Source organism: Colletotrichum scovillei (assembly GCF_011075155.1).
Source record: "Colletotrichum scovillei strain TJNH1 chromosome Unknown Contig00004, whole genome shotgun sequence".
Taxonomy (NCBI): Eukaryota; Fungi; Ascomycota; class Sordariomycetes; order Glomerellales; family Glomerellaceae; genus Colletotrichum; species Colletotrichum scovillei.
The window spans coordinates 3,258,020-3,277,758 of NW_023336262.1; the positions used below are offsets into that span (position 1 = coordinate 3,258,020).

The following is a 19,739-nucleotide window of genomic DNA, read 5'->3' on the forward strand; positions in this document are numbered from 1 at the left end:
CCGCTTTTACCTGATTGACAGGTCTGGTGGACCGCCAATGGTTGATTACTTCATGTCTGCCACGCTCTCTAGCCTAACCTAACTACCTAACCTCACCGTCAGTGTCGGTGGTGACTACCAATGCATTTCGTCGAGGGTTCCTTGCTGAGAGGGATATTATCGAACAACTGCGCCTATCGATAATCATGCTCCGTTGTCCCCCTCTCATGTTCCACCTCACTCGACTCAGCCCCTCCAGCTCCTACCACTGCGGATACTCTCCTCGCGTACCCGGGTTCTCTGGGTGTAACGAGTTGCACGGCAGCTGGACCCTTGATTTGCTTTCAATGCGTACGCAAACGCGCAACGAACGCTCGGTAGCTTCTTTTTGATCGACCGCCCGTCCGCCACAATACTACGGTATGATACACCCGAGTCCCTTTATAGGATATAGGGAAATCTCCACTGTTTCGATCGCCTGCGGATGCGCAAGCGTGGCCGCAGGGAGTAGATCCCGCCAGAGATGTAAGTATTCCCGCGGATGAACTGCCACTGTCAGTGCTGCAAAACCACCAGGCAAATGTTACCCGTGCTCCCCCTCCACAATGGGCAACCGGGCATGGATACGTTCCTATGCCACTTCACCGACGTCGGGAACTCTCATGTGGAAGAACGACAACCATCTCCTCGAAAAAGTCAAATCAACCTTTCGAGGCGGTCCCCCAAATGGCTAGCTAGCAACCAAGGCAAGAAGACCCCCACCAGCATAAGCGTGAGTAACTTTCTCGTTCTCTCGTAGGGAAAGGCTTCCGAATAAACTCCCTTGATTATCGGATCTTGTCCAAGAGGGTGTGAAGAGGTTCGATTCGATGCCAACACTTTAACAATACCAACTGATATTTCCTCGTCTGGATTACATACGGCACGCACCAAGCTCGGCTAGGGAAACATGGCATTCTACCAGCACATCCGCCGAAGAAACAGAACCTCCTCTTAAAGACTTCGTAAAGACGCCAGCCCAATCCGTCTCGGCTCAACTCACTTAAAACTACGGTCCATAACACACCAGGACAGAATAACGCAGACTGCCAACGAAATAGGCCATGTAAGCAACACGGATCACGCCTCACACAAGTCGTAAACGTCAACTGGGCCGGAATTTGCATCACACAATCCTCTACCCTCTACTCTGCTCGCACCCTTTGATCCAACCAACTCTCCATACCCGATCTGTACTCGCAGCGTATTCTGACAGGAGACCGTAAGAGACACAAGCACCTCCGCCCGTTCTCCCCCTCGTGATGGGATTCAATAAACCTCTCTTCCCATCGTCCAGACTTGCAGCCGCGAACAAAACATGTGAAAACTGCATGTCTCACCTCTGCGTGTCGTCTCGTCCTGCAGAGCAAGTCACCCCCCACGAGCATACCTATACCAAGGTCTCAACTACACTGCACCACCCGACATTAGTAGCTCAAGGTCCTAGAGAAGCTCCTAGTCTCTCCGTCAACCCGTGATGCCGCGATTTCCCCTTCCCACCGCCTCGGAAACAACATCCCACCAAACTGACCGGCTGGCCACACGGGGAGCTTTTGATTATCACGTTATCTAGAACACGCATCTCACTTGCCAGCATCCTATTTACTCACGCGAATGCACGTCTAGAACTTGAATCGCAGCTAAACCATCCCTCGCACACCCCCTCCTCCTCTTCATCCTTCTCCTCCAGCACATACATCGTAAGCTACACAGCCCCCCAAATCCAACTCCACAAACCCGACAAACTCAGGTGCACCACTACCCAACATCTTCGACTTGCCCCCCTTCACAATTTTTAAAAAAAAAACCAGAGAAGACCAAATCACCTCCTCCCATCCCTCCGCCAACGCCGGCGAAAGATGCGCTGTACCTAGGTTGCGGGAGGGGCGGTAGGTAGCGTCAGCCAGCTGGGATACACGGGAAGCCCGGCCGACTCGCAACTTCTTCTCACATGCCCCCAACCAACACCCCCGGCCACGATCACCCTTCCTAGCTTCGATCCAGCGACGATCCAACTATGTACTACAACGCATAAAGGCTCCTCTTAGTGGGCAGAGATCGTGATGAAATGTCGAGGTGGGGGGAGCGCCAGCATGTGCATTGCAAAAAAATAAAAATAACGTGGAGAAATAACATGATGCACGTTACCATGTCATCACTTGATCCGGCACCATCCCGGTAGCATGACAACAAAACAAGTCACAAATAAGTCACATCTGCCTGGGAGACGACGACAACATTTCACTACTCGTGGTGCTTACTGGTGGGAAAGAAGACTCATTGAAAAGTTATCTGGCGGGAACCTGTGCTGGAAAAAGCACACAACGACTGAAGGGGCATGGCCATTTCCCATGTGATCCAACCAATCTGCCCTAAAGGAAAGGTTTCATATTTTGTTGATTCCTCTTCCCGCCCAAGACCCATTCTCTCTTTTGTTCAACTTCCTCGTATACATCGTGATCCTGCGTCACTCTCTCCTTCGTTTTTCCCCCTCCATCAATAAGCTGGCTAGTCTCGAGGCCGAAAAGGAAGAAGAAAAAAGAAAGGCATGTGCAAATCACTCAGCCCGCTGGCCAATGTAATCCCCCAACTCCAAGATCTCATGCCGTGGCCGAGATCGTTTTTGTTTGCGTGTATGCGATAGCAAAGCCATGTCGCCTTTACTCGATGAGGCCGCCGTCTCGCGGAAGCGTGATCGAACCAATGCTGGCGTCTTCTTCATGGCGTCAAAAGGATTGCATGTGTGAGAGAGTTTTTTTGAGGTGTGCCGCACTCCAGGAAGAAGTATTGTACAGTTAAAATAACAAGTGACATCCAGATGGCGCGAGGACGATGGTGTAGTTGAGAAGAGCGCATCTGGGGAGGGCGGAATATCCTGGAGAATGACAATCGTAGGTGTAGTGACCGCTTAGACATCCCACTCCTCCTCCTCGGTGCTGAGAGCGGAGAAGGATCCAAAGTTGGAAGTGACGGGCTTCGCAGCCTTGCCATTGGAGGCAGGCTTCTGGACGGCCTGGGCGATGGGGCGAGCCGGAGCCGGAGCAGGAGCGGCGGCGGGCTTGGCAGCCTCGGGGGAAGGGGAACGGTTCTCCTTCTTGGACTTCTTGGACTTGGCGGGAACAGTGTTCCACTCGTCCTCCTCCTTGAGGCGCTGGATCTGCTCCTCCTCAGAGGGAAGGGAAGAGATCCAGTTGTTGGAGGTCTGGGCGGGAGCAGCGGCAGCGGTGCCGTTCTGGGCCGGAGCATCGAAGGTGTCGAGAGGCTGAACAGCAGCGGAGGTGCCGTTGGTAGCAGAAGCACCGTTAGGGGAGCCGGCGGTCCAGGCGGACTTGTTGCCGTTGACGCCGGCCATGAACTGGGAGCCGTCCTTGGCGGGGATGCCGGCGGCCTCGCGGGCGGTGCGGCGCTGCTTCTCGAGCTTGACCTTGCGCTCCTTCTCCTCTTCCTCGCGGGCGGCTCTCTTGGCCTCAACCTTTTGGCGGTTCTGGCGCTGCTTCTTGGTCTCAGCCTGCTCGGGGGCCTTCTGCTTCTTGGCCTTGGGCTTCTCCTTATCGGTGCCGGTCAGGCGGAGGACGGAGGGACCGGATGAGGTGGGCTCGAGCATGTCGTTGACGCCGCTGGGGTCGGCAGGGGTGACCTCGGGGGAAGCGGCAGGGGAGCTCTCCTCCTCCTCTTCCTCGACAGCCTCTACGGCGGGGGCAGAAGAAGCGGCGGGCTCCTCCTCCTCGGTGACCTCGACAAGCTTCTTCTCAGCAGCACGCGATTGCTTGACGGACTTGGTCTTCTTCTTCTTGGCATCAGCAGCAGACTTGCCATCAAACTTCTTGCCCTCCTTGACACTGGCCATCCTCTTGGCGAAATCGGCATTATCAACTTCCTCCTTAGGGTCATTGCTCAGCCATGTGCTAGAGGGGTCGACTGCGCTCGTGGAAGCCTTCTCCTCGGGCTTTTGTGAAGCAAAAGCAGCCTTACGCTGCTTCTTTGCGTTGGTGTCCTTCTTGGGCTCAACATATGCCTTGGCAGTCTTGGCAATCTGCGCAGGCTTCTTCTTGCCAGAGTAGTTGTAGATCAAGCCACCAGCGACGAGGAAGCAGACAAGGTAGCCGCCCACGGTCTGGGTGTTGAGGAAGTCGGAGACTGTCATTGTTGCGATTGTGGATGGCGCGAGAACGCTACCAGATGGGTATTAAGGGGTATGGTAGATTATGCAACGTAGTGCAATTGAGAACAGCAAAGACCACGGTTTGTCGGATCAAGGGCCGCAAGCTCAGGGTGCCGTTGAGGGTCACGGTGTATTTTCGATGCCTCACTGATGGAGAAGTTGTGGAGAGAGAGAGATTCGGATGACTGGATAATGGACAAGTTAGCAATGGAGTCCAATTTGTGCTGAGCTCTGCACACGGGAGCAGATGATCCGAGATGTCTGGGGCAAGCGCCGATCGGGGAACATACAGGTGGAAGGTGCGCAAAGGGAGATGTGGGCGCAACAATGGATGGGTTGCTTGAGGATGAAAGGCAAGGTGAGAGCGGTGATGCTCGGAGGGGTGGTGGGTTTGTTGAAGGGGAGAAACAACAAGAATTGGGTAAAAGGGAAGAAGGAAGAAGGACGATTGAGGAGGCGTTTCGACCACGCGGTTGAAAGACGGCTTGGATGTCGTGTTCAGATGCAGGTAGCTTGGCAAGGAGAGACAGGCCGAAAAAAAAAGTTACCAGGTGGCTTCTCAGCAAACTGTGCCTGTGGTACCGCCAGTGGTCCAGGGCAGGTCCAAGGTAGGTAGAGGCTGGAGCCAGTAGCAAATGGGGGTTTTTGGCTGAGGCAAGCGCCCGGGGTTCATGCCACGGATGCAAAAGCCGACCTACGGGATAGGTTGGACCGCTGGAGAGGTCCCACGGGTAACTGCTGCTACCGCTGCGGCTGCTCGGTGTTGCTAGGTGCTCCAGGTATCCAATCTGTAAGGTGCTGCAACAAACCCTGACCTGCGTCGGGACCGAGTCTCCAAGAGTGGGAATTGCGTGTGAGGATTGGTGTCCTCTGTTGCCGCAGGTTCCCCAGGGATGTGTTTCTGGCTGGCTGAGCTCAGATGAAGCAGCAAGATAAAAGGCAAGACGAGGGAATGTGTGATGTGAGATGCGACAAGGAAGAAGAACAATTGAGGAGAAAATTGCACTTACTTCCAGTATGGCTGCTCTTCTCAGCGATCTGATGTTTCTCGAGTGAAGCAAGGGAGGTAGGTGAGGTAAGGGTAGGTAATGGAGGCAGATGAGGTTATCTCCAGGGTGCTGTTAGGTAATTTCCTGGATCTCCAAAGTGACAGCTTCGCGTTTCCACGGGGTTGAGGGACGTGGACCCGCCTTTTCTTTTGGGGCTCGGCTGTCAGCACGGACTCGGGCGAACTTGAAAAAATGGGGACGGGTCACGTGTTTGGGAGGCAACAACTGATGGAAGGCAAGGGAGCAATCACCAGCCCGGAAGGTGTCACTTACACGTGACTGTGATGACTTCCCTCCATAAGAACTCTCCGTGATTGGACGGGAACGATATCGAGGTCACAGTGCTTGCTGTCAGGGCATCAAGTCAATTGACGGCTCCCAAACAATGTCATTGGAGACTTGTCGGACTCGGAGGTTACCTCGATATCCCGCGGACCCGGCCTGTTAAACCGAAAAGCAAAAGTTTAGAATTAAAAATAGGTTTTTTTTTGCAGATAGCTTTCCTTAGGTTCACGTGAGTAAGGTACCCTCATCCAAGTAAACTTCCCGAGGCCCTTCCGTTTCCCACGTCTCATCCAATGTCTGCAAGGTCCAGAGTTGCAACTTGCCGCATGTCAGATTCCTTTCCCTTGGCTTTCCCGATAAGAGCTAGGGGCAGTTTATCCGTCTACCTTGCCTCAAGTGCCCAATGCCCCCAAAGTTCCCCAAAGTCCCTATTTTCCAGGGTTTCCCGCAGCGACCTGCGTGCCTGCCTCAAGCTTATCGACAACAACTGGATCTCGGTAGCTCAAACCGGCTTAGCGCGTCATATCTCTCTCCATCATTTGCACCGCAACAACCACAACCCCACCATTGATCCCCCTCGACGGCGGCGTATTTGACGCTTCTAACGATGAGGGGTTCGGCCGCCCGCCAGCCCAACTGTGCCAATTTCTCAATGCGACACCGACGCCCTTGCTATTGACACAAAAAAGACCCGGCGAGAAGGCAGGAACGACGGAGTCACACCGTCAAGGCCACATCACATCTCCCGGGGCGCCGGGTTGCTTATTTTATCTACACCTTACACCGGAGACAGGCGGAGACCGGACACCTCCGTTCAAGCTTAGCTCACGTGCCCGCAGATGTCTGCTTCCCCCCACCACTCCCCCATCAACATCTGGCTTCCTATATCACTATTGTTTTCCCCAGCTTTCTTAAGTGATTCAATCAACTGTGTATGTTGAGAGACGTAATTATTCTCGTCTTCATTAAACACTTTTCAACCCATTTCTAAGAAACTTTTCGTAAATCGATATTGCAGCCATGGCTCCCAAGAACCGCGTCATTATCGATTCCGACCCAGGTGAGATATGAATAAGCCAACGCCCCAAAAAAGTTCTGTGATGTGCAAGTAGGCTCATACATCTCTGCCAGGCATTGACGATGTCATGGCCATGCTTCTGGCCTTGTCGGCCTCCCCTGAGGAGCTCGAGGTCATGATGATCTCAGTCACCTACGGAAATGTGCCTCTCCAGAGGTGAGTTTATTGCCGCGCAAGGGGTGTCCTTAAATTCCTTGATCTAACTTTTGATGATAAAAAGCTGCCTGAAGAACGTCGTAGCCCTCTTCCACGTTTTGGAAAAGGAGATCGCCTGGCGCAAGGAGAATGGAAAGCCCGAGGGCTTCGAGTCCCTCAAGGCCTACAAGCCCATTGTGGCAGTCGGTGCCGAGCACGCTCTGGAAGACGACGAGCTGGCCGCCGACTACTTCCGTAAGACACACTCCTCGGTCCAACCTCTCCCAATTTTCCATCTCCTGACTCTTCTCCAGACGGACTCGACGGCCTTCACGGCGTCCACGAGAAGCACCCCCACCTCTCTCCGGACGACCGCTGGCAGTCCCTCTTCCACACCGAGAAGAACGTGGACCACGACCCCTCGCCATTTAACCAGTACTTCACCCCGGCCAAGCAGGTTGCCCACAAGGAGATCCTGCGCATCCTCAAGGAGAACGAGCCCAACACCATCTCCATCTGCGTCGTCGGCCCCATGACCAACGTCGCCCTCGCCGCCGCCGAAGACCCGGAAACCTTCCTCCGCGTCAAGGAACTCTGCGTCATGGGCGGCGCCGTCCACGTCGAGGGCAACATCACCCCGCACGGCGAGTTCAACACCGTCGCCGACGCCGTCGCTGCCGCGCGCGTCTTCGCCCTGACCTCCCCGACCCCGCGCTCCACCATGCCGCCCATCTCGGACAAGAAGTCGTCCCTGCCCCCTTACCCGGCCAGGTTGTCCAAGAAGCTCAAGCTGACGCTGTTCCCCCTCGACATCACGACCCCGCATCTGCTCCGCAAGAACTACTTCACCGAGACCATCAAGCCCATCGTGGCGTCCGGAAGCCCCCTCGGCCAGTGGGTCAACCACTTCATGTCAAAGTGCTTTGACAAGATCATCGAGATGGAGGGCGACGGACAGGAGCCCGGCCTCTCCCTGCACGATCCCCTGACGGTCTGGTACCTTCTGACGCAGTCCGACCCCAAGTGGAAGGCCACCGCGGAGCCGGAGGACATCCGCATCGAGACCACGGGCCAGTGGACGCGCGGTATGCACGTCATCGACCGCAGACTCCGCGTCAAGTACAACGAGGCCGCCCTCGAGGCCAGCGAGACGGGCGATGCCGTCGATGTCCTGACCCTGGCCGAGGTCCCCGGCGACACTGGCGGCTGGCTCAGCACCAGCAGAGGCAACAGGGTCAACAGGATGGTTGAGTCCCCCGGCCATGAATTGTTCGCCCCTGACTTGATGAAGAGAATTTTCGGATAAAGATGAAGGGATAAATGACGTATATTTCGGCCAACCACTCTCTATATGTGTGTGGGCGTGAGGGCTCTTTTGTTGTTGATGTCTCGTGTCAGCACAAACATGGTTTTGAGACTGTAGCAGCATGGAAGAGAGATCTGGATAGAAGAAGAAAGGCAGGCGCATACCCCGTAGGAAAACCCAATGTCATTCTATAGCAACCCCCAAATATGTGCAAACGCCGTTGTTCTGTGTGTGTAGGTGTGTGATCATGCGCATGTGCATATGTGCATGAGAATGCGCGCACGCCTGTCTGCCTGCCTGCCTGTCTCAATGGCAGCAGGGCAATTTCATGTCCTTCCCAACACTCGGGTATCCCGCTCGTAATCAAACATCCCGTGACTCAGTGTGTCACTCTCATCCTCGAGAACCATCTCTGCTCTTGTTTTGCTTTTCTTATGTATATGCGTGGCTTTCATACGTGCTTGGTTCCTCCAATAGCAGAACCCTTGACTTGGGTCCAGTCAATGCTCTCGTCTAGCGCCTCGTCTACCAGGCCGATCGTGCAGACGTTGTCGCCTCGGACGAGGTAGAGGCCGAGGGGTACTTCGACAGAGGGTTCGCCGCTCTCCGGGGTTTGGATGACTCGCTCTTGGGCACTGCTGAGGACCTGGGGCGCAAAATGTGTGTTAGCTAGGTGCAGCTCAGAAGACGCGAGACAGAGATGTGAAGGGGGAGGGGAAGGCGCATTACGAGGTTCGTGGACTGGTCCGCAGCTTCCAATGTGCCCACCAAGATTCGCGAGTCCGACGTCACAATGAGGACTTTCTCTGTTAGGGGAGAGGATCGTCAGTATGTCATCGGGAAGCAGCACTCGAGACTGGTAGTCTAAGGAGGACGTACTATTGAGGTAGCCTCCGAGGGTTGCCATGGCTGCGGAGATGTCGAGGTCTGAAGGTGGAGAAGGTTTCGTCTGAAGCTGAAGTAGGTATTTGTGTGGAGAATTGGATCGTCGGATGCTTGGATTTGTTTGATCAGAGGTGCTCGAAACTGTCGCCAGTGGTATTATCGCAGAGTTGAATACAGAAGTTTGGCTGGTGAAATTCGGGAATTCTGAGTGGAGGGACTTTGGAGCTCTCAAGCTAACCCACTTTGGGCCAAAGTAAGCACAACAAGGTCTGGTCTGTGCACTCCCGGTCGTTCGTCCTTTCCTTTCAACAAGCCGTTAGATGTCACTCTTGCTCTCCAGCTGGCACCAAAGCTATCGCAGCTCCTTGCTATAACTCAGCCCAACATGGGTGATTGAATTGTTTCCTTGCCACCTGCAACAACGGAAACCCACGATAGGCCGCCTCTTCCTACTCAATGATGGCCCAGAAACACACCGTTGGCGCCAGTGCCGGGCAGGCGCTCACTCAGCCCTCACAAGGCAAGGCCATTCGCCGTGGTACCGAGATTGCTGGCCTCAAAAGGGGATGGCTGCCAAGATCCCAGGCTGAAATATCAAGCTCACTAGACTGCCGTGCCGCATGAACCTACTCGGCATGCCATACTCACTGGGCGACGAACCCCGGCAGCGACATCACCTGCTCAATCGGGTGTGGCACTGGGCTGAATTTCGTTTTTGCGCTCTTAAAGACTCTGTGATTGCCTCTTCACCGCTGTGTCGTGGAAAGTTTCGATCATGTCTCCAGACGAAAGATATGTCTCACTGTTCGCTGAAGCAACAGTCCGACTTACTTTTCTCTCGGTTCAGGATGTATAGCAGCATCACCGCGTTTCCTCGATATGAACGTATCTGCTCAAGATGACAGGCCTAGCCAGGGCAAGAAGTACACGCTCAACCAGACTCAAGAGAGAGCGGTACGGCGGTTACTATTTCTGTGCGCATTGGTCTTTGATGCCCTCACAGTGACGCTCGTCATCTTTCTATGCGTCGGCGCATGGACTAAGTCGGGTGGTTTGAGATCGTCAAGGGGTATCAAGAACAGAGAGGCTCACCTCGCTACTGTAAGTCGCACTCGGGGTCGGGAGGACAACCCTCTCTTCCCCTCCCGTCTCCATATGCCTGTACTGACAATGGATGACAGTGGTCAGCGGCATACGTCCGGCGATGGCCAGCCGACGAGACCACGGTGGTCTTCAGTTGGCACCTCAGCAGCTACTGCTACTCGCACCTAGGGCGAGAGGCATGTGTTCGCCGGGCTCCCGGTGCCCCCTTCGACCTCGAAGACATTATGGACGATGTCGAACTTGCAATAGGAGGGGGTTCGACCTATTCGTCAAGCAGGGGCACTTACCCGGCTCTGGAATCGCAAGGCATTGACCTCGGGACGGCGTCCAAAGTCACTTCGTCCAAGAACGCGTTCATCGCCTACATCATTTTCATGGTGGTTATAGCATGCCTCTGGTCCTGGCACTTCTTCGTCAACACGATTTCGGGCGCACCCAACTGTGATCAATTCCTGGCCGTGTCGTTTACTTTAGCGGGGGCGGCGCTGCTCTTCGCCTCGGCCACCACAACCCGTGCGGCCCTTGAGGCGGACGGCATCCTCGCCCAATACGAGAGCGTCTTCAAGTACCACAGCGCCGGTACTTCGACACTCGTTGTGACGTGGATCGCCTCGGCAAGTCATTTCCTCGCGATTACGATATATACGGTTGCAGCGGCCGTTGGCAAACGCCTGCGGAAGTCAGACCGATACCCGCCAGAGTCGGAGCTGTCAGACATGGGGCCGACTAATGACGCACACAGGGCGAGGGAGCCAGAAGTGCCAGCGGACATCGACAGAGATGATTCTTATACGAGGCGTCTCGAGGCGTTCATGCGCCTGCGCGGTCAGAGACGAAGATCAGAACTGAATTCCTTTCGCACGAACCGCAATAGCGGAGAATACCAGAGGACAGATGCGAATGGCGATACTTGGGTGCCGGTTTACTCGAGCCCCGATCCGATCGCGACGCGTGCACCGGTAAAGCCAAACGTTGCGACAGGTCCGCCTATTGGAATACCGGATGCGAGCGCGGCTACGGGTGGTCAATCTTGCGCGGGCAATATGGTGGATGAGCCGCCGGCTTATGAGCGGTATCAAACTGTTCCATCTCGCCGCCCGTGAAGTACTCTGTAGGTAGATAGTGTCCAAGGGTTCCGGATAGCGGTGTGTTTAATGTAATGTACGATGAGAAGATCTATGTTATACCCATGTTAGTTTACAATGCTGGAATTAGATATTACACAGTCTACTCAGCTGCATCATAAGTTTGTAACATGTCAAAAAGTCATCCTGTGGCGGGAGCCGTCCATTTCAAACGGACGGGGCCGTCTCCAACCACAACAGACAGCTGAATCGGCACCAGCTGCACTAAGTTCCACCCCGCCAGGGTCGCGAGCCAAAAAATCCTAGCGCGTCAACACCGGCTCCAACACATCTTAAATCTGACCTCATCCGACCAACTCGTCCCCAAACTTCCTTTACCCAGCTACACCTCCCGCTGCCCACGATGTCGTCTCACGACACACCAACCATCTACGCAGAACTCCTCACAAACATCCGTCAGCTCTCCGTCGCAGTGACCCTTCCCTCGCCAGCAGGAGGACAAACAAGAGCCCTCATCGCCCCTAACGGCGAGACGCTGCACATCCACCACGCAGGCACAGAAACATCATTCCCGCTGCCCGGGAGAGTTCTCGCCCAAACAGGAGCTCCCACAACCTTGCCCACACCACGGTCGTCAGCATCGTCATCAGCCTCGCAAACGCTATCATGGCGTCTCCCGCTAGCAGCAGACTCCCCAGCAGCGCGCAGCGGCAGCGTCGCAGATGACCCCGTCCCCTGGACGGCGCGGGACCTCCTCCCCGGCTCGGCCGTCGCGTGCAGACGCTGCGCCGCCGTCGTCGTGCCCGGCGGGAAAGCGGGGGAGTGGAAAGACCTGCCGAGCGAGAACTGGGCGGAGATGATGGACTTTTGGCACTGTCACAAGCCTAGCACGGATCGCGAGGATGAGCATGAGCACGGCGCGAACGGGGAGGGCAAGCAGAAGGATGACCACGAACATCTGACTAGGCGCGGGTACGGGGCCAACTCGTCTATTGCCGCGCAGCCTGGCGTCGGCATGGTGGATTTGACGTCGTTTCTGTTTTGCGAGGCTGATTGTGTTGGTCTCAAGGTAAGCGGCTCTCTTTCCCTCTCTCTTCTTCATCTCTGTTTCGTCACTCGTATCTTCAACGTCATGTTGGAAATCCATCTATTACATATGGTGGGAAAACCGCCGTATATCCTCAAAACACGGGGGCATCAAGAAGGAGGCCATGTCGGCAGCAACACGCTACCAACTCAGTGATCTGGTCACCGATACTCCGCCCCTATATGAACTATCCAAAAACATACGCCGTCGTCCCTGCCCTCGCGCAGGGGGTGCTTTCAAAAGTGCAAGACTCCGAAGCCTCTACACCCCCTCGTGTGTGTAAGATGGTTTCTGGGTCTTGAACTTGGGTTCGCATTAGACGGTTGGCCCTCTTGCTTTCACTGGGGTTGTTTCCAGAGCCTCGGAGACCCCGGGATAAACAGCGAGGGACATTGAACGAATACCTTTCCCATTCCGCGTATACCGTCACGATCCGTTCCGTATGCTCTTCTTCTTCGTCTTCTCTCTTCTCTCCTTACTTACACTTCTTCTCTCCACTCCAGTTCTCTCTCCCATCATCAGATGCCGCACCCCAAGCATCCTCCAGCTCAGAAGTCCTAGCTGGAGCAGAAGGAAGAGACTCTGGCTCTGCGTCTGATCCCACGCAACCACCCCCGCGGATGCTCAACATCGCCTGCTCCGCCTGCGCCTCCCACCTAGGCTTCTTCAACGTAGCCATCTCCTCCGTCGTCCTGCTGAAATGGCAAGTGTCATGCCAGACAAGCACATCACACCCCACGGCCGCGGCGGCAGCACTGCCCTCCAGCACAGACTGCCTGGCCGCGACCCTCATCGCGACCCTCTCCCGCTCAGGCTCCTCCAAATCAGTCGTCGTCCCGGCCTTCCAATCCACCCAGAACCTAGCTTCTTCCTCCTCCAGCGATGGCGACGAGGCCGTACCGCCTGCGCTGCACCTCTGGATCCTCAATAGCAACATCACCTACGCCTCCTCTTCCTTTCCCTCTTCTTCTTCTTCTTCTTCTTCTCCCCCCCGTACAAAACGCGCAGCCATAAAACTGCTATACAAAGAAATCTCCCAAGACGAAGCAGACGACATGCTCGAGTCCATGACGTCCGACGTGCAAGAGGTCAACCTCCCTCTTCCGGCCATCGTCGCGGCGGCAGAGGGGTTGAGGCGGAGTAGTGGGCTCTTACCGCCTGCTGAGCGGGTGTTCAAGGGGTGGATTGTCGGGTTATTGGATAAGTGGGAGCCAGTCAGCTAGCCAGCCAGCCAGCCTTCCGTAGAGACGCGGTGAGCTCGTGATGGTGTAGAGTTGGGGGAGGGAGCTGAGGGCAGAGGTGTAGGAGTATGACCTCTGGAATTGGGAGTGAGGCACTCGAGAGAGGGAGCCAGAGAGAGAAACGGAAATTGAAGCTACGAACAAATACAGCACAAATGATACCTCATCCATTTGAGAGATCCTGGCCACGAAACCTCCGCCCGGAGTCTAGAGTTTCTTACGTAGCTTAACTAATAACATAGCTCAAACCGAGCCACCCCTCCGTATAACGATCATACGTCCTGTCAAATGATGTATGAGGCTCGCATCGCAAGCCTCACCAGGCTCCCGATGCCATTTATGCTATTCAACAACCAAGATTTAGTCCAACCGCATGGTTTGTTCGTTAATCACCGTCCGCCTGCCTTAGTCAACGTAGTGTCTTTTACTAAGCGGCAGTCGGCAAGTGAAGCACCTCATCTCACGATACAAGGCAAAAGGGGACATCAGTGTTCGTAACTTGGCACGCCATCAATTGGTGCAACAGCCTACAAGTTGCAATGTGAATAATACAATAAATCCTCCGCGCCGCGATTTTTTCCTTTCATCTTTTTCATCAGAAGAAAAGATAAAAACAAGTTATATCGACAACATTCCTCCCCCCACCACCCCCTGTCGCCTTCCATTGCTCCTTGATTCTGCTCTTTTCCGTTTCCCATTCATCAGCCACCAATCCCCTCTGCATGGAAAAAAGGGAAACATGGGAAATGGCGACAACTGGAGAACAGAAAAAGAAGAGACAACCACCACTGCCAAAATTTCACCAAGTTGCCCTCCTGGTTCGACAACCCATCAACACCCTGGAAATGCCTCCCCTAAACCCCCTTTGGATATGGTAAACAAAAAATTGATAATTACATATTCAACCCAGACAGCGTGGCATACGCGTTGTGTTGTTGGTGTTTGAGTTCTCTGCGATATTGGTATCACGGAAATGACTGACTGCGAAGGGAACGACCTGTCCCGGGTCTCGCTCTAAAAGAGGAATGTACAGAAGAGATGATGCTGAGAATGGAAAAGGAAAAGGAGAGAGCTTTGAGAGAATGGAAGACAGCGTGAGATAAGGGAGAACCATGTTCACGAGCGGATGAAGGTAATTACGCCGCCCGGGAGACATGCCATGTCTGCGGTCGTATGAGGTGTTTTGGGTTAATGAAAATAGTGTGCGCGTCGGGTAGTGAGATGGATCGAGAGTGAGTTTGCGCGGGATAGTACGTGGGTGTGCGTGTTTGTGAGTGTGTAGCGAGAGAGATTTGGTGATAAGTGTGAGGGATGTAACGAGTGGACTTTTGAGTGCTCTAAGCCGTCTATGCTGGAATGCAGAGGCCCCCGCCGAAAACGATGCTCCGAAAAAGACCTGGGTATAAAAAAGGACGGATCATGATTTTGAGTGTCGTGAAGCGCCATGGACGTGAGCGGAGCTCGCAGGTGTCGCACAATGGCCATTAGTGACTCATCACCGCCATGGCTTCAAGGCATTTTGTCGATTGAACCTAGAGACGGTTTTGCTTGTTGATCTCGCCAAGGTTCAACCAGCTCATGTCTGAAGAGGTGGCTGCCAGGGCGAGGGGCGGCTGTTGGCTAACACCGTTGGGAGCACTGGTCTGCGTTTGCCTTTGCGGGAGGCTTGGAGCTAGCGACGTAGGGTAAAGGCTCTCGGCATAAACACTGCTTGGAGCGCGGTCCGCTCCCCAGGGCCTTGAGGGGCCGGTAGGATCCCATGTGTCCCGAACACTCTCGGGGATTCCGCTCGAGTACCCTGAAGATGCGTTCGACGTGGGTCTTCGGGGGGATTCGATCTTGCCAGAGACTCCATCGCGGAAGGGAATCTGGTTCGAGTAGTTTGACACCGTCGGGCTGCCAGAGACGACACGGCTCAGTTCTGGCCGGCCATCGTGCTGAATAGGCGGAACAGTGGACAAGTCCTGGGTAATGAGGTGCAGAGGAGGGACGGTAGCGGAGTCTTGCGTGATGCGGTTCTTGGGAGTGTTGGAGTAGTGAGATGTCTCGGAATCGACGGTTGTACGCTTAGAGTTGCCGAATCCGAGAATGTTGAGCGCGCTGCCGCCAGACCAGTAACGGTTCCAGCCAGAGCTTCTGCGCGTCTCGCCAGCACGACCGACGGGAGCTCCTCTCGGGGTAGGACGAGGCTCGACCACGTCGGCGGCGAACGAAACACCCTTTTCATCGCGGGAAGGGGGTGCGAGGCCCGGTGCCTCGTTCATCTGGGGAAGGGGCTTGCCGATGGTGCTCTTGAAGAGGCTGTTGGATGTATCACGCTTGCTTCCACTGCGAGCAACACCGGCAGACTTGGGTGCGTTGCCGTTGACCTTGCCCATCAAAATCGCCATGGAGGAGAATGATCCGGCCGAGTCTTGTTGCTGATGGCCACGGAAGTGAGGAGCAGAGTTGAAATCGTCGTTGCCGTATCCAAGTCCAGCCTTCTCATCGGGGAAGCCCCTAGGGCTCATGCCCCTCGGGTCCTGCCCACCTTCTACGTTTTGCTGGTTCTTTCCACGACGCTTTCGGATGCAGAAGAGGATCAGGCCGAGGAGGATCATGATACCGGTAATGGTACCAAGGACAATGCCAAGTATAGCGTTAGCACTGACTGCGGCGGGGGCCCCAGCAGCAGCAGCTGTCTCGGTGCTGGCAGATGAAGATGCAGAGGCGGAGAGAGTCGCGGCGGCAGAGGCAGAGGCAGAGGCTGACGCCGACGCAGGAAGTGTAGAGATGGAGCTGGCCGAAGTGCTAGATTTGGAGCTGGAGCTCGTTGCGGTTGAGCTCGCAGTGGTGCTGCTCGTCGATTCGCTTGTAGCGAGAACCTCCTGCTCGTTCAACTTTTGGGCAGCATCTTCCCAGCTGTTTTGGCGCGCGTTAAAGATGCAGAGAACATCGTCGACGGCACCTGATCCTCCTGAGAAAACGACGGTTCCATCAGAACCCTGAGCAAGAGCGTAGTTGGATCGCGTGCCTGTAGGCGCCAGGGTGTTGTTGTAAGCGGGCCAGTCGCTCAGGGTCAAAGATACGCGCTTCTCAATCTCGCCCTCCACGCTGCGCGCCTTCGCCTTTGAGACTGCCTGGGAGTTGGTCACAGGTGCGCCCGCCGCGTCGATGAGGACCATGCGCTTGACCACGTTTGGCGCAACGGAAAGGTCAAACGTGTACAAACTCTTGCTTCCGTCGTCTCCGTTCATGATAATTGCGCGAATCGCAGTCGTGTCCTTCAGCAAGGGTTCTCCGAGGGTGGCACCCGAGTCGGTCCATTTCGTATCGGGGTTGAAGAGCATAACCTTGCTGTTTGTCGTGCTACCTCCAATGACAACCGCTTGTGTGTCGGACCATGTCAGGACAATGGGATTTACGACAGGCGGTGCTGACGATTCGTAGGCTCGGGTGCTGTAAGGCGCGGATGCTCCGACAACAAAAGTCTGCGTCGAAGGGCCAGAGTAACCATCCTGACTGCCACCGTACATGATAATCTGGTCAGTTCCAGGGAGATATGTTGCTCCGTGGAGAAGACGGTCCTGTGTGACGTGGTCCTGTGGTGAGATGGACTCCCATTTCCCTGTCGCGTAGGTGAACTTTTGAAGTCCGTGATAATCTGTTGACGTGCCCTTGCCTCCTACAATGTACAAGCCGGCCTTGCTAGCATCGGTGGGGTTGGAGCCAACGCAGACAGCACCTGTCACTGCCTCACCCTGCGCCAAGGTCTTCCATTGGGCTCCTTCTTCGAGCGAAAGCGACTGGAAAGCACCGGAGGAATATGTGTAAAGAACGTTGTTGTAAATGACCGAACAGATGTTGTCCAAAGCGACTTTGGGCTCGGGGAGCTTCATCGTGATCGTGCCCTGTGCTGTGTTTTTTATGAATGGTTGATGTTGTCGTCGAGGTAAACTGGGTTTTCGGGGTTGAGTGGGTGGATTGCGTGTGGTCTACAGCATATCGTTAAAATGCCTGTAGAATCGTTGGGTTTTGATGCGGTTCCTCACAATGAAAAAAAGATGGTCCGACGCAGACGGTGAGATGACTGCTGGCAGATGGTCTACTCAGCAATGGTCCAACAATCCAAACGCAACAGCCAGCGCCCTCGAGGCTTCCAAACGGTCGAGATGTCGAAGTGAGTCCGGTCGGCTGGTCCTTAGCTCGCGCGACGGGAAGGCGAAGATAAAAATCGAGCGGGGATCCAAAGGGAGGAAAAGACTGAGCCGTCGAGGTCGAGGTGGACGGGAAGTGGTTCCCTTGTCTCGGAGTTTGATCTGCAGAACAAAGTTTCTGGTGTTTCTCGACAGACGGCTAGTTCCAGACAAACAAGAAGGCCAGGACAAAAAAGGTCGGACAGTTGGGTAGAAGGGAAACAAGAAGCTGTTAGTTCTCCCGAGTCCTGAAGGCCGTGGTGTCGCAGGTTTTGGGTGTGGCCAAGCGGGTGGCTCGCAGTTGTTGGTCGGATTCGTTTGTGTGTGTGTGTGAGTGTGTCGTGGATATGTCGTATCGCTCTCGGGCTATTACTGCAGCTCGTGTCGGTCGGGTCGGGAATTTCGGTGGAAGAGGGAGAAGATGGGCAAATTGCCGCGTCTAGGAATCGAAGAGGATAGTGCAATGAGCGACTCTGTGTTGTTTCTGTTCTTTCGATCTCGCGAGATTCAACGTTCCAGACGATGAGTAGCAATTCCACCTCGAAAGAGCGAAAAATGCACACACGGCACCAGAAGGAGAGAAGGAGGAGAGGAAAACGGAGACCAAGGGAGAGACCAGCAGAGCCAGAGAGGAAGAGAGGCGAATGGAAAAGAGTGGTACCCTCGCTCACCCTCGTCCGACTCTCTCTCTCTCTCTCTCTCAGAGCAGCACCAGCACCCGCAACCCGCAGCAGGAGTCGACCAGGTACAGCCCAAGTTGCAGGCGAAGGAAACACGAGGCAGGGATTTGGGGAATCGTGACCGGGGGTTGCCAGGAACGTCCTGGTCCCTGGTCCGGGGTGGCTTGGACTGACGACGGACGAATCAGACGGTATTGGAACCACCAAATGGAGGACAGACCAGGGGACTCCTGGACATCCACGGGCACCAGCGCCAAAGTAGAGGACGAGCCAAGAATACTTGGACAGGTGGTGAGACACTGCGGTGCCGCCCAGGTACAGGCCGACGACGCAGCTACCCTTGAGGCTGGATCCTAGTGCCCTTTTTTACGGTCCAGCGCGAGATTGGGAAAAGGGGGTGCCGGGGTGACGAGCCTATCAGCAAGCCCAATTTCATCGTTCCTGGACACATGTGGAGGGCGGCCCTGGGTGGGAAGGGGGCTTTGACGCCAGCCGGGTGGTACTCTACTACAGTACTCTCAGTCAGAAAGTCTCGTCCTCTTTTAAGACATATGGACCGGTAGCAGCCAAACGGTTGAACGGCCAGCAGTCAATCACTACGTTGACAACGGGCGGACCTCGTCCAGCCTAGTCTCGCTCTAGTCCTGAACTGTGACTAGTGCTGGGCCTTGAGTATGCTCGTTGCTGAGTGTGCTGATGCGAGCCTGTGTCGCGCAGGTGTAAAAGCAAGTAGAGAGGCACGCCGCGCGCGCGCGCGTCGGTGAGTGTAAAGCAAGGAGAGAAACGTCAGCCGTTGCAACTCGTAACTGCCACTCAATTACCCGTAGTCAGTCATCTGTCTCTCTTGGTTTTCTTCTTCCTCGGCCTCGTGCCGGATGTTCAAACTTCGAAGCTGCTCGTCACTCGTGGGCTTGTGGTCCGTGGTCCGTGGTCCGTCCGGGGTTCGACAGACTTTGACTTTGCGTCCAAGGATTGAGTGGGAGGGAGGACGGACGGGTACTGGCAGTGACGGACAGATCACACCAGACGACGGCTGACTGACAGCGGTCCGTTCGTTGCTTCGTTGGTTGGCTTGGCTCCTTCAGATTGATATTTCTCATGCCATGTGCCTGTTCTCGCGTTGCTTGTCTAGACGAGGCATCAGACCATCCATTAGAGGAGTCGAGGGCCCCGATGATGCCAGATGAGCCCAATCAAGATCTTTTTCCTTCCAATAGACCATTCGATTGACGACAAGCACTGCCAGATCCGAGAGCCCCCAAATGGGTCGAGGGGCCGCCAAGTGGACGCCTGCTCCCGGCTCTCGGCCTTCAATAATAATATTGAGACGCCTGCGGCCCTGTAACGGCACGGCGAGATGGGGCCTTCGAACAAAGGGGGGGTGGAGGGCCACCGGGAAAGAGGCCAGCAGCAGAAAAGAAAAGAGTGAGTTGAACAAGAGGCCCGTGG

At 55.1% G+C, this 19,739-nt stretch overlaps 6 protein-coding genes across 6 annotated transcripts; 3 read left to right on the forward strand and 3 right to left on the reverse strand.

Moving 5' to 3' along the window:
* Window positions 1-1,646: 1,646 nt before the first annotated feature.
* HER10_EVM0012461 (uncharacterized protein) lies at window positions 1,647-5,662 on the reverse strand. The gene has a single exon (XM_035481856.1). It carries the CDS (start codon window positions 4,160-4,162, stop codon window positions 2,927-2,929), a length of 1,236 nt encoding a protein of 411 aa, XP_035335455.1. The 5' UTR covers window positions 4,163-5,662; the 3' UTR covers window positions 1,647-2,926.
* Window positions 5,663-6,534: 872 nt separating this feature from the next.
* On the forward strand, window positions 6,535-8,033 carry HER10_EVM0005906 (inosine-uridine preferring nucleoside hydrolase; the record flags this gene model as incomplete). The annotated part of the gene is made up of 4 exons (XM_035475508.1): window positions 6,535-6,574; window positions 6,646-6,748; window positions 6,813-6,982; window positions 7,042-8,033. 4 exons carry the CDS (start codon window positions 6,535-6,537, stop codon window positions 8,031-8,033), a joined length of 1,305 nt encoding a protein of 434 aa, XP_035334981.1.
* A 451-nt stretch (window positions 8,034-8,484) lies between these two features.
* On the reverse strand, window positions 8,485-8,940 carry HER10_EVM0007064 (LSM domain-containing protein; the record flags this gene model as incomplete). The annotated part of the gene is made up of 3 exons (XM_035476630.1): window positions 8,485-8,679; window positions 8,763-8,839; window positions 8,913-8,940. The coding sequence occupies 3 exons, from the start codon at window positions 8,938-8,940 to the stop codon at window positions 8,485-8,487; spliced, it is 300 nt and encodes a 99-aa protein (XP_035335065.1).
* Window positions 8,941-9,699: 759 nt separating this feature from the next.
* HER10_EVM0007049 (uncharacterized protein) lies at window positions 9,700-11,125 on the forward strand (the record flags this gene model as incomplete). The annotated part of the gene is made up of 2 exons (XM_035476616.1): window positions 9,700-10,019; window positions 10,100-11,125. The coding sequence occupies exons 1-2, from the start codon at window positions 9,798-9,800 to the stop codon at window positions 11,123-11,125; spliced, it is 1,248 nt and encodes a 415-aa protein (XP_035335062.1). The 5' UTR covers window positions 9,700-9,797.
* A 385-nt stretch (window positions 11,126-11,510) lies between these two features.
* HER10_EVM0005802 (uncharacterized protein) lies at window positions 11,511-13,417 on the forward strand (the record flags this gene model as incomplete). Its single annotated transcript, XM_035475406.1, has 3 exons — window positions 11,511-11,837; window positions 11,931-12,176; window positions 12,698-13,417. 3 exons carry the CDS (start codon window positions 11,511-11,513, stop codon window positions 13,415-13,417), a joined length of 1,293 nt encoding a protein of 430 aa, XP_035334969.1.
* A 671-nt stretch (window positions 13,418-14,088) lies between these two features.
* On the reverse strand, window positions 14,089-18,355 carry HER10_EVM0013363 (pre-mRNA splicing factor CLF1). The gene has a single exon (XM_035482724.1). The coding sequence runs from the start codon at window positions 17,311-17,313 to the stop codon at window positions 14,968-14,970; it is 2,346 nt and encodes a 781-aa protein (XP_035335528.1). The 5' UTR covers window positions 17,314-18,355; the 3' UTR covers window positions 14,089-14,967.
* Window positions 18,356-19,739: the final 1,384 nt, after the last annotated feature.